Source organism: Pecten maximus, chromosome 12 (genome assembly GCF_902652985.1).
Source record: "Pecten maximus chromosome 12, xPecMax1.1, whole genome shotgun sequence".
Classification (NCBI taxonomy): Eukaryota; Metazoa; Mollusca; class Bivalvia; order Pectinida; family Pectinidae; genus Pecten; species Pecten maximus.
In genome coordinates this window covers 10,527,715-10,542,659 of record NC_047026.1, presented here as the reverse complement: position 1 = coordinate 10,542,659, position 14,945 = coordinate 10,527,715, and the positions used below count along the sequence as shown (strand labels likewise).

Sequence of the window (14,945 nt, the reverse complement as noted above, 5' to 3'; positions counted from 1 at the left end):
CAGTTTTTTCCCTTAAGGTATATGATCTCATGTAAGTTATACTACAAATATTTCCAACTTTTGGAGCTGCCTCTCCTAACAACATTTTAGACCCAAAGCCTAAGAGGACCAAATCCTGTCATTCTTTAAGAAGAAGGAGTTTAATAGCTGTTTTTTGCCCTATCGAGCGCCTCTAAGGGAATCTTACCATGTGTTTATCATTGAAATCTATTCTGGCATTCAGAATTAGTAGGGATTTAAAGGAAATGTTGATGAACGAAGTGATGACAAACATTCGGGAGACAGGAGACGTCGTATGTATACCGCCGGTAGACAGGAGACGTCGTATGTATACCGCCGGGAGACATAAGATGTTGTATGTATACCGCCAGGAGACATGATACGTCGTATGTATACCGCCGGAATGCAGGATACATTGTATGTATACCGCCTAAAAAGAGGAGACATTGTTTGTACACTGCTAGTTGACAGGAGACATTGTATAAAAATTGCTGTTTAACAGGAGACATTGTATGTATACTGCTTGTTGACAGGAGACGTGATATGTATACCGTCGGAAAACACCTTAACCTCACTATTTGAACGCCCTAATTACGATTAATTTCTCCGAATATTCAACTGATATAATTGCTCTGTTTTATTACACAACTGCTTCACTTAATGTTATAGAAATAAATTAATACAATAAGCATAGTAATTATGTTTGAATGACCAATGATGTAACGATGACAAAACGACAAAACGACAACAAGACATTTTACCACAACACATTCTTTGCAAGCATATTAGCAAATTTAAACTGTCGTGTCATCGCTTTGTCGGGTTGTTGCTACAATGTAATATAGCGATATTTTATTGGTTAAATGTTGTACATTTTAAACCTGCAACAAGGCGAATTGAAATGTATATGACATATTAAAGGTTTGAATACGTTTGAATTTCGACATAATAGGCGAATTAAAAACACGTCATGAAAATGGATGAGAAAAATCAACCTAGTTTAACATTGACTCGGATCAGGAAGTTATTTGGAGACGAGTTATCGTTCGTCTTGTCTAGGGCTACCAGGAAGTACCCGACAACACACCTCATTTGTAAACACCAAGATATTGAAAGTATCACCAACATCGTGACGACTGTCAGAAGGTAAGGTGTACAGTAATTATAAGAATGACTGACCGATATTGTTAATTTAATATGTCAGGTTTCGGTATCAAATAAAGGTGATTACTATGATGTAATGGTAATCCTACACAATCCGAAAGTGACTTGATAAAAAATATATAAAATAGAATAATATTTTGTTATTATTGATCAATATATATCATTTGTTTGGTGTGTATACACACATCTCACGGTTTTCGAACAATACTATCTTTACTTGTTGTTTCCAATGCAAAGACATAGACAAATACAACAAACAACTACTGCATCATATCATGTATGTATATTTTAACTTATATACCAATAATATACCATTTCAACAATCATTCTGGTTTTTTTTGAAGATTTACCTCCCCTGAACCGTTCGAGTTAAAACCACACCTCTGTTTAGTATGAACAGTTGTAGTTACTAACTGACAGTATATATTATCTAATTATATTATGTTTTAACTTTGAATGAGCGACAATTATATCACAGGGACTCGTCTCGTCTGTAAATTACACTCCAATCAAGGTTAGTAACTCAATCGCCCAGTGATACCTAAGTTCAGGGAAGTCATGATCGTCGACCAACCGCTCAACATTTGTCGATGAAAATTGTCTCAATCGTCAGTCAGATATCTTTTCCCTAATTTGGTGTAGGATTCCATATATACCATGTCGTATAATTGTCGCTAGATTTCTTGAAATATCCGGAAATGGTCAGATTTCAGTTAGTCGGACACTTGGAATATATGGCATGTCAACACTTCAGCTTCGTAAAGGTGAAATTATGGTAGAAAACAAAATTCCCCATATACTAGTTAATATCTATATATTGTCATTTTGCTTGTCCCAGCATATCATAACCGCTCATTGAGAACTACGTGTCAAATTACGCTCGATAATTTCAATCAACCAGTCAGCGCTGATGTTACACAATTTTCGTCTGCTCCTGCAGGTGTCAGAGGTTTATTAATAATTATGTCGTCGTGTATTTTTGTGTTATTGTCGTTAGTAGGTGAATATTTTCCAAAGGGAAATGACGTAGACAAATATAATCTGATATAGCCTATACTAAACTTTTGTCCTCTTCCGATTTTGGCGGTATTCAGGGTGGCGATATAACGGGGTTTCAATACTATAGCCGTACACATGTGTACACAGGCCTATAATAAGTAGATGTATACCTGAAACAAAGGCTGCGTATTCACGTTTATTGCATTTTTGCAAGTAAAATATAGAAATTTATCAAACTAATAAAACTTATATTTTCACTGCAGCGATGAGCAGTGAAAATATAAGATTTCGCAGTGAAAATATAAGATTTTGCAGTGAAATTATAAGTTTTCCGTTTTTGACAAATTACCTTTGTATTCACCTTGTTGAAACTATCCGATTTTTCCAATCAAAGCGGATATAGATAAATTGGTTATTTTGCTGTATTTCTGAAATTTTCAGGCTAAATTTGTGACAAAAAACTCACTTGACGTTATCTATTTATGCAGAGATTCTCCGATAACAACAGAAAACCTTAAATTACGCTGATCAGTCCTTTCAAATTGGGGCCGTCAAGTTGACGTGGAGTAACGTCACAAAGAGATGACGTCATTACTGTTCCCGCACTTTTTGACAATATTAATTTTTCGATGTTTTTAATTTTGTTTTGAAGTTTATGAAATGCAATAAAAAGAAAATTGAATGGTTTCCCGTTAAATATCGATATTTTTCACTCTTGCCTCACACTCGTTAAAATATCGATATTCTGTCATACTCGTGAAATATATGTTATATTAGACGGGAAACCATGCATTCAATATCCTCTAAATATGGTTGATTAAGGTGATCTGTATCCTTTAAGGACAATTAATATATAAATCAAATTACAGTCATTAATTATATTTGTAAAATGCTGTTTTGTAACATGACCCTGGAGCAGAGCAAAGGTACGTCAAATAATACAAACATAAGTAAAGCGGGCATTACGCTGAACTAAAACAGTTATTAACGGGATTATATATAGCAAAGAAAAAAGGGGGGAGGGTGGAGGGGGGTGGGGGGGGGGGGGGGGGGGGGGGGGTGGGGGGGGGGGGGGGGTGAGGGGGGGGGGGAGGTATACGTAATAGAGAAAAATAGGAAAATGACAGCGGTATTCCTGGTTGGCGGTATAACGGGGGCGGTATACCGTGATACTGCTGTTTATATATTAGTACCTACCAGCGCTATTTATACACGTACAGGAACATGTGATATTATGAAATCAGTCTTCTTTACACTTAATCACGTTATACACATTTCTTGACGCCTATCTTCCAGAGGAGCCTATACATCACCTTTTATTTACAGACATGGCAGAAGCCGACCCGAGACCGGAATACAGATGTTTGATGTGTACGTCACCCTACAAAGAACCGAGGCTGCTCCCTTGTGGTCATACTTTCTGCTGCCGATGTCTGACGTCATACATCGAAGCGGAACACGTCACTGCAGACGAGGACCGACACTACTTCCCTTGTCCTGTCTGTGAGGCGCCAATTAATCCTGATGACGGCAATACAGTCGTAAGTACATGGGCGACATGTTTTCCGAAAAAGGATTTCCTTGTTTCCTCTACAGCACAGTCGTCCGATGTCCTTTTCTGTGAGCCATGTCGACGCTGGAAAGAATCGAACCCTGCCGAGGTCACGTGTACCGAGTGTGATGAGAAGCTCTGTAAACAATGCAGAATTTACCATAAACGGAACAAGGCATCATCTTCTCATCGACTTGTCTCCATCTCTGGGAATGTTGGACAACTTTGTGATGTAACAGTCTACGAAATCTGTCATAAACATAGTGGAAAACCCCTGGACGTGTACTGTGTAGACCACAGCGCTATGTGTTGTTATATCTGTGTGTCGGTGTCACACAGACAATGTAACAATGTTAAACCAATGGATGATGTGATCAAGAAGACAATGGCAAAACAGAGTCTCGGTGAGACAGAATGGAAGGAGCTGACAGAGGAAACAAAGAAGATGTTAGATGAGGACGATTTAGGGATAACAACGCTAAACGCAAGAGAAAAAGAAGTTTCAGCGGAAATGACCGACAGGATACAGAAAGCTAAAGACAAGCTCGATAACCTTAACGCAAGATTTCAATCAGACCTCGCAGGTCAATGCAGAACATACAGACAACAACTACTGAATCGACGGAAGAATGTCAACACATTTCACATCAACGCGGAAAATTCACATCTGCTGATGTCACGTTCAGATCAACAGTTATCAGAGCGTCACCGATTTTTCGTGAGAGAACAAACAAAAAATCAGATATCGGGACATTACCGACGTATGGATCAAAACACAAAGAAAGAAACAAATCAGTTTGACATCACACTGAAGCTACAGGAAACGATTAATGAAATTATGAAAATGACAACCGCGGGAAATGTTGACGTCACCTCGACACTTTCACCCGTGTCACAGAATGCAAATGGCCGTATATGTTCCTTGATAGGATCTTTGCTTTTGACGCCTTCAGCTTCAGCATTTTCGGACTCGACTTCGACTTCCGATTTGACGGGTTCTCTGCAGCATCTGACAGTCCAGACTACTCCAGTAACGGCCGCGGTGGATGTATGGACCGGGTCGGTATCTTGTGTACATACGGTTAACACCAGTACACTTGGAGGAGAGGGAACGCCTTGGTTGACGGGAGGAATCTTTACTGACAACAATGAATTACTTATTACAGACTACTGTAACCGTAGACTCCTACTGTTTGATGATAAATATTCCTACACGAGAGAATATAAAGTTAGCGGTTGCCCTACAGATATAGCACGTGGACGTACTGCTGATGAGATATTTGTGGCTGTAAACGAGACACAGATACTGAGAGGTACACTACAGAATGGTCAGCTGTCCGTGATCAACACGATCAGTAGTCTCCCTAGTACCTTTGGTATAGCAGTACTCGGGGACAACATCCTGGTCGGTACTTCTTATAGTGTGAAGGTTATGTCTATCGATGGGACGGTCACCAAGTCAATAAAGAAGGGAGGTAGAACACACCTCGCAGTATCTAAATCTAAGTCTACTGTATACCACAGAGATAACAATGACGTTGTGTGTAGACGACTAGACAGTGACGCAGTAGTCTACAGGTACAGGGATCCTGGTCTGAATTGTCCTATAGGTATCGGACTAGACCGGGATGACAATGTGTATGTTTGTGGTTTCCGGTCCGGAAACGTTTACCTCGTTTCACCCGACGGGTCCCGTGGGAGGGTATTACTGTCCAAGCTGTCCGGTATCACCTGTCCGTGCTGTATAGTGGTCCATCCAACCAAACAGGAGTTCGTGGTTACTTCTAACCAGGAATCTACTGTACTGGAGGTGTATAAATTCAGTGACGACAACATATAAATACTTTTATGTAGAACATCAATGGGGGATGGATCCGGTAGAGTAACTAGTGTGGGTAAGATTCGTTAGTCCGAAGTAATCCGAATCCCTGTTGATGTAACGTCGTGCATATAGTACAGTGATCTTTTTGTATTACTGAAAGTTTTTGTTAATTTGAAACTGATGTTCATTTCTGTATCTGATTCACGAAAGACATTCACTGTATTACATTACAGATGTATGAAAGGTTCAGGTTCGTTAGTCCGAATCCCGATAGACAATCACCATTATACCGCAAAAATGTAAATATCTGATAATAAACGTAAACATCACGATATGAACCTTCGAAGTCTTATATTATAGGACTTGATAATGTCAAAATATATAATTCCGATAAACTGTGAGATTTACAGTCATTTCGATCGCGGATTTTGCTGTATATGTTGCATAATTCGTGGATTGCGGCATAATTTGGTCATACCCGCCTACAATGTGGGCGAATTAGCAAAAAATGAGAGGTGTTTTTCCTGTCAGTTATCCTTGCAAGTTATAGCAAATTTATCATTTTGTTCCGTGGTCGGGTTATTTTCCTTGAAGGACATCATTATCACATCAAAAAAGAGAAAAAATATCCCAACCGTTCTTCCGATCCCGTCTTCGGCGTTCATTTTCTATCGAAATTATCGTTGCCCGGGTGTAAAATTCATCGATGCCCAGGTGTAAGCACCGGCGTCCGGTCAGTACGATTGAACCCGGTGAGTAAAGCCTGGGGTCGCGGTTCGATGACGGTGGAGGCACACTACTTGCTTTTCTGTTACATCGGTTGACCACTCCAAGTGCAAGCTATATGAAAATGAGAGGCTTCGTTGGGGATAAAACCTGGGTTAATGTGTGTTCGGGGCGAACACGTTTGAAAAGTGAGGAATAGTGAGGCAGGTTTTAATTGTAAATAGGGTACATAGTGATTTCAGGTGGGGGAATTTCCATTAAGTCAGTCGGTAGAGCGACGGAGCAGTAAGCAGAGGGTCGCGGGTTTAACCCCTTGTGGCGGCACTAAATTCGCTTTCCTGTTATATATATGAAAATATTGTTGTATCGTCTGCCCTTTTACGTTGTTAGTAGCAAAGAAATATGGCAGTAGAATACTGATGCCATTATTAAGTGCACGATCATTTGGAATCCAACAATGCAAAGTAAAGACAATGAAATTCACATCAGGACAAACAATAAACAAGTCTGTCACTCAACTTGCAGTGTTCGAAAGTAAAGGTGGTCCGATGGCCAGAGGCTATAGAAAACCTGGTCGGTCTATGTAAAATTTCTCAGTGTTGGCCCCAATGGCTATGAAAAGTTTGAGTCCTGACATACATTACAATTCATGTAAACAACATTCCAATATTTTCTGACAAATGATGATATGAAATCCGAGCTTAAAATAGAGGTTTTTTTTAACCCATAATAGCGTGTTGTTACTGGATGATGCAAGCGTTTGCGTGACAGTAATGCTACTTTTCAACAATATGTTTACAAAATGGGTCTGTGGAAAAATGACTTGGGCTATGGGATTTCAATTTTCTGTAGACATACTGTCTAAGGAATTTTCATATATACTTTCATGTATAGATGTTTAGATGTAATACATAGTTATGTTACAATGTGTTGTAGCATTTTTTTTGTGTCATTCTTTTAAATTAACCCCCCCCCCCCCCTAAAAAAAAGTCTAAAATCTGAAAATGTGGTAGTATATATGTAACAGGAGCGTACGTTAAACTGCACCCGACTCGCCCTTGTGGACCAACAACCCAGGTTCGATGGGTAACTTGTATCTGTCGTATAGAGAGAAAACAAACGCCTTGAACTACAATTAACACTTTATTAACGATGACATAAACATTTACAACATGAAATTACATATAAACGGACAGCAGCATAGGTCTAGCTATATAATAAACATCCTAACCTAAAACCACCCCCATACCTGTACGACCTAACTAAACCCAACACCCCGACTAATACTTTTGTGTAAATTTGGCAGAGGACTCTATTTGTGTAAACTGTGGTAACATTTGTGAAAATGCGTATCATTTCTTTTTTGAATGTCCAATATATGCTACTGCTCGTGCTGAAATGTTCCAATATTTTAATGATTTAAATATACATGTAAATTTAAATTTGTTATTATATGGTAATGAAAACTTGGCTTTGGAAGTGAATAGTTATGTATTTGGATATGTGCAGTCTTTCATAAAGTCCAGCAGAAGATTTTGAATATATATACTTGTATCTCTTTATTATGTAAATGTACATTGTATGTTAAATTATCAATTTTTCCTCCTAAATGTTACATGATTTACTATTATACCTATGTCATTACTTGTAAATATTAACATGTTGAGTGGAGAAGGCTTCATAAGTTGTAATAACTTGTGCCTAATCCTATTGTTCTTGTTTAGACAATAAAATATGTTTAAAGTCAAGACTAGTACTACCCACCCAAGACGCTACATACCCTAACGTTACATTAGTACTAGCGAGAAAGACGTGACAGCACACAGGAAATTAATCCATCAGACTGCCCAGTATACGATACACCACCCTAAATTTATCCCACTTTTTAACAATACAAAACTATAAGGACCAATCACGACAGAGGATACACAGGCACGACAGACACTGACGAAAAAGCAAGCGACTACGAACAATGCACGACAAAAACATCGACCAGAGACAGCACACGTGAACAGAGGACTAGCAAAGGTTAAGGTGACACAGGTACACATAGTACAGACACGACATATAGGCATGACATATAGTTATCGTTAAGCTTAACCCTGTCAGCTTAACCTGTCAGTACATACACGATAACATCCCTCGCTACATATACATGTTACGGTGAGTGATTACTGTCATAGGCTGCGCTCTTCTAAGGCTTTGCCTTAATTCAAATTACATTATCGCATAGGTTGGAACGCTCGACACTCGAGCAACCTTCGCTATATGTTTCATTGTAACATTAAAATTCATAATAAATTCCCAAAATCTCATATGCAACTTTCCATCTCACCTGGCCAAGACCAACATCTGAGAAGCAAAATATAAAAGTTTCAACCCAGCATGTTCAGCATTTTCTGGAGATAGCTGTCAAAATGTGTCGCCAACGTGGATTATATACATCCGGGTCAGGGGTAGAGGTCAAATTAGGACTCATCACACAGTGTCCTGGAGCACATAATAAATGATCAATATTATTATTTTACATCACAAAACCTAGATTGACATCTCTACTATAAATCCACATTAAATTCATCAACAGAAATCAAGTTCAAAGAGGCATTTGATTTGTTTTCCTGAAATACATACATTTTTGAGGGGACTTCATTCGTGGGGGCCTGAACCCGGAAGTACTTAATTGTGGTCTCAGTCCTATTATTGTGCATATTCTGGCATTCTGTATCACCGATACGCTTCGTTTGACATGGCGTATTAGAAGAAAGCGTCTGAAGGACCGTTAGTGTAATGTTCTAATTTTCATCCGGAAAAGAGGAAAATATCCGGAAAATGTTAATTGCGTTTGGGAAATCAAACAAATAAAATTCTTTTAGAAAAAAAGAAAGCACCAGTAACATAGATTACAATATAATTTATGAAAGAAAATGGTAAAGATTTAACAAAAAAATTCATCAATCTCAGATTCCAAAATAACTGCTCTAATTTGGTAATTTGAGCCATACTTGAAGCAAAAGTTTTGGGGTACCAGCAAAGTAAACGGCCATAGTGTCAAAAGTAATATGGTGAGGTGTTATTTTTATTTTTTTCTCTTAAAGTATACATATGAAATTTTTAATTAAGCAAAAAAAAGGGGGTAATTTTTCTGTTCATTTTTTCAGGAAAAAAATAAACGTGTATTTTTTTAAATCAATTTTTCACTAAAAATAACAGGTTTTTCGTATAAAAATAGCCATATTTTGTTAACCACCCAAAGAATCTTCTCTTTTTTTGATAATTATGAATGATATTGCTCATACTGATGATATAAATAGGATATAAACTCCCTTTTATGCTTGAGGTGAATATTATCGGGGAAAGATAAAATCTACCAAAATCCTTAAAAATATGGTTCAGCTATTAATTAATACGTATCTTTATGTGGCCCTGGTAGTAAAACGAACGTGGTGACATATGATTTTTATGTGCTTTTTGTGATAAGAGCATAATTGACATTGAAATAAAAATAAAATTAAGGAGATCTATCAGAGGAAACCCGAAGGGTCGGTCTACCTTAATGTCGGTCTATTTCGCTACAAAATAGGCTATGATGTCATAATGACGTCATATTTTTATTATTACGTCACATCGTCGGGAGGTGACACCGTTTATCATACTCATTATTACAAAAAGGACAATCATTTGCAAATCGCAGTCACGTTTACACCATCATATGATTCATCCCCACTTTACCAACATGTTGTTTTTGCTATATCAACATTACCTGCGTTTACCTGTGGAACATTTAAGATATGACCCACTGGGTGTTATAGCCTGAGTCAATATGTGCTGTAGGCGTATGGTGTACGAGTCCTAGAAAGACGTTTCAGCTGTATGGTATCCCTAGCATCACTGACGAGTCATGGACAGATGGAACAGCTGTAGAATGCATATGAAGTTCAGTATCCTGCTTATCCTTTAACTATGCCTAGATTTATATGTAAATAATTTATCGTCGTGTTTATGAAGAGTAGAAACATAAAAGGGAAGTAATTCTCAAATCTTCGGAGGACATTTATCAGAGAGCATACTTTCCTGCAAAACACCACATGGTTTAACAATGCGGTGCCTGTAGTACAGACTTACGGGTGTGTGAGACTGCAGAGGAAGCTATATATTTGAAGACTGTCGTTGTGAGAGATATATCGCTAGATGTTCTATAAGACCGTGTTTATAATGTCGCATTGAAAGTACTGGTATCATAAGTAAAGAGACGACGTCATTAACACGATGGCGATCGCTAATTGTACAGCTGTTATTCTTAACTGAAAAGAAACAGTTGATCTTATCAAAGAAATACGATAATTTTATATCTGACTCGGCATTAGATAACGTCGCAGTTCCTAAACGACCACCGTGTCTTCAAAATGATAACGTCCATATATCGAGGATGGTAGTGGTAGTAGTAGATGATATTACGATATATACGTACTTGGATGAAGTTGACGCCGAGCGCCTCCGAACCCATCAGTCAGCTAGACAAAATAAAGTATACCGTCATACCAATGTGGTAGACATAGTATATGTATTTATGTGGTATACCGTCATACCAATGTGGTATAGGTAGTATATTTGTTTATGTGGTATACCGTCATACCAATGTAGTATAGGTAGTATGTGTATTTATATGGTATACCAGCATACCAATGTGGTAGAGATATTATGTGTGTTTATGTGGTATACATCATACCAATGTGGTATACATAGTATGTGTATTTATGTGGTATACCAGCATACCAATGAGGTATATATATTTATGTGGTATAGATCTTACTAACGTGGTATAGATCGTATATGTATTTATGTGGTATACCAGCATACCAATGTGGTAGAGATTGTATATGTATTTATGTGGTATACCGTCATACCAATGTGGTATAGATAGTATATGTAATTATGTGGTATATCGTCATACCAATGTGGTAAAGATAGTATGTGTATTTATGTGGTATAGATCATACTAATGTGGTATAGATAGTATATGTATTTATGTGGTATAGATCATACTAATGTGGTATAGATAGTATATGTATTTATGTGGTATATCGTCATACCAATGTGGTAGAGATAGTATATGTGTTTATGCGGTATACCATCATACCAATGTGGTAGAGATAGTATATGTATTTATGTGGTATAGATCATACTAATGTGGTATAGATAGTATGTGTATTTATGTGGTACACGGTCATACTAATGTGGTATAGATAGTATATGTATTTATGTGGTATATCGTCATACCAATGTGGTAGACATAGTATATGTATTGATGTGGAATAGATCATACTAATGTGGTATAGATAGTATATGTATTTATGTGGTATATCGTCATACCAATGTGGTAGAGATAGTATATGTGTTTATGTGGTATACCATCATACCAATGTGGTATAGATAGTATATGTATTTATGTGGTATACCGTAATACCAATGTGGTAGACATAGTATATGTATTGATGTGGTATAGATCATACTAATGTGGTATAGATAGTATGTGTATTTATGTGGTATATCGTCATACCAATGTGGTAAAGATAGTATGTGTATTTATGTGGTATAGATCATACTAATGTGGTATAGATAGTATATGTATTTATGTGGTATAGATCATACTAATGTGGTATAGATAGTATATGTATTTATGTGGTATATCGTCATACCAATGTGGTAGAGATAGTATATGTGTTTATGCGGTATACCATCATACCAATGTGGTAGAGATAGTATATGTATTTATGTGGTATAGATCATACTAATGTGGTATAGATAGTATGTGTATTTATGTGGTACACGGTCATACTAATGTGGTATAGATAGTATATGTATTTATGTGGTATATCGTCATACCAATGTGGTAGACATAGTATATGTATTGATGTGGTATAGATCATACTAATGTGGTAAAGATAGTATATGTATTTATGTGGTATATCGTCATACCAATGTGGTAGAGATAGTATATGTGTTTATGCGGTATACCATCATACCAATGTGGTAGAGATAGTATATGTATTTATGTGGTATAGATCATACTAATGTGGTATAGATAGTATGTGTATTTATGTGGTACACGGTCATACTAATGTGGTATAGATAGTATATGTATTTATGTGGTATATCGTCATACCAATGTGGTAGACATAGTATATGTATTGATGTGGTATAGATCATACTAATGTGGTATAGATAGTATGTGTATTTATGTGGTATACCAGCATACCAATGTGGTATAGATAGTATGTGCGTTTATCTGGTATACCGTCATACCAATGTGGTAAAGATAGTATGTGTATTTATGTGGTATACCAGCATACCAATGTCGTATAGATAGTATGTGTATTTATGTGGTATACATCATACCAATGTGGTATAGATAGTATATGTATTTATGTGGTATAGATCATACCAATGTGGTAAAGATAGTATGTGTGTTTATGTGGTATACCAGCATACCAATGTGGTATAGATAGTATATGTATTTATGTGGTATACCAGCATACCAATGTCGTATAGATACAATGTAGTATGTGTATTTATGTGGTAGAAATGGGTGACCAGGCCGGCTCAGTGATGACGCAGTGATTACACTATTTGTAATGATCGTAGTCGGTAGTATATAGTATTGTTATATATAATATAATATGTATTAATTATAATGTTCGTAGTATTAATTACTGTAATAATAAAAATCATCATAATCCATGCACAATTGTGTCTCCTTTTTTTTTTAAATGAGTGTACACTGTTTGGGTTTTACGATTACACGTTGAAAATGGAAGTTTAATGTAAAATGCCGTAAAAACAACTGTTTTGTGAGTCACATTTCCCTCATCCCCTCAACAATTTATATCTCTAAGTACATCTTCCATGAAATGAAAGCTATCAGCAAGGAGTATCCATCCACAGGCTTGTAATCCTACTAGCAGGAACCTGTACAAGGAGTATCCAACCACAGGCTTGTAATCCTACTACCAGGAACCTGTACAAGGAGTATCCAACCACAGGCTTGTAATCCTACTAGTAGGAACCTGTACAAGGAGTATCCAACCACAGGCTTGTAATCCTACTAGTAGGAACCTGTACAAGGAGTATCCAACCACAGGCTTGTAATCCTACTAGTAGGAACCTGTACAAGGAGTATCCAACCACCGGCTTGTAATCCTACTAGTAGGAACCTGTACAAGGAGTATCCAACCACAGACTTGTAATCCTACTAGTAGGAACCTGTACAAGAAGTATCCAACCACAGGTTTGTAATCCTACTAGTAGGAACCTGTACAAGGAGTATCCAACCACCGGCTTGTAATCCTACTAGTAGGAACCTGTACAAGGAGTATCCAACCACAGGCTTGTAATCCTACTAATAGGAACCTGTACAAGAAGTATCCAACCACAGGCTTGTAATCCTACTAGTAGGAACCTGTACAAGGAGTATCCAACCACAGGCTTGTAATCCTACTAGTAGAAACCTGTACAAGGAGTATCCAACCACAGGCTTGTAATCCTACTAGTAGGAACCTGTACAAGGAGTATCCAACCACAGGCTTGTAATCCTACTAGTAGGAACCCGTACAAGGAGTATCCAACCACAGGCTTGTCATCCTACTAGTAGGAACCCGTACAAGGAGTATCCAACCACAGGCGTGTAATCCTACTAGTAGGAACCTGCACAAGGAGTATCCAACCACAGGCTTGTAATCCTACTAGTAGGAACCTGTACAAGGAGTATCCAACGACAGGCTTGTAATCCTACTAATAGGAACCTGTACAAGGAGTATCCAACCACAGGCTTGTAATCCTACTAATAGGAATCTATAATGGAGTAAACTGCTGCAGCAACTCATTCAAAATATCATCAGCAAATGTAGATTGAAGTGTATTGTTAGTACACTGTATCAACCTACATTCACACCAGAGCAAACATACGTATGGCCAATTAGGGCTTAGAGGACCTTTGATTACACGGTGGTACAAATTCGCACCAGTGTTTGAAACGGAAAGACGTTCTTACTTGCAAAACTTACTACTTTATATCAAACAGAAACATTTTTCCTATATAAATGCATATTTTATACACATATTTATAAATCGCTAAAAACGCTTCATGTTCAAAAAATGTTAATCCTAAACATTTACATATTAATTTTGTTCAAAAAATTTGAAGTGAAGTTCCGAGATAAAATAAATATTAATTCGTTCCCAGATAAGTATGAAGGAGGTAACTCTTGTTTTGTTTCCTCAGGTAGACTAAGTATAGTTCAACCCTCCCCAGTACAGTTACTAATCCCTGTCTAATTATCACCACCGGACATTCCTACAGAGCCCAGGTAAACAGTGACAAAATACCGTCAACACCCAAGGTAGTATTGATAATTCCTATTATTTTTTTCTTTTACATTTTACTTTTACGTCAATCACAACTAGTTAAAAAAGGCAAGACAAGGACACTTCTTTAACGTCCACGTGGCCGATTTTGGGCCGATTATAGTACTACGTTGAGTGCCAGCGGGCCGATTTTAGGCCGATGCAGGACAGTAAAAAATGAGCATATTATTTTCTTAATTTATTTACATGTATTACAGATTGATAGGGGAATATCTAAATACACATTGAAATAAATTTTTACGTCATATCATGGTTAATGGC

General features: G+C 37.3%; 1 protein-coding gene across 1 annotated transcript; it reads left to right on the top strand.

The window, feature by feature from the left end:
• Positions 1 to 1,058: 1,058 nt before the first annotated feature.
• Positions 1,059 to 5,953, top strand: LOC117340024. The gene is made up of 2 exons (XM_033901773.1): positions 1,059 to 1,146; positions 3,490 to 5,953. The coding sequence occupies exon 2, from the start codon at positions 3,492 to 3,494 to the stop codon at positions 5,553 to 5,555; it is 2,064 nt and encodes a 687-aa protein (XP_033757664.1). The 5' UTR covers positions 1,059 to 1,146; positions 3,490 to 3,491; the 3' UTR covers positions 5,556 to 5,953.
• The last annotated feature ends 8,992 nt before the right edge of the window (positions 5,954 to 14,945 follow it).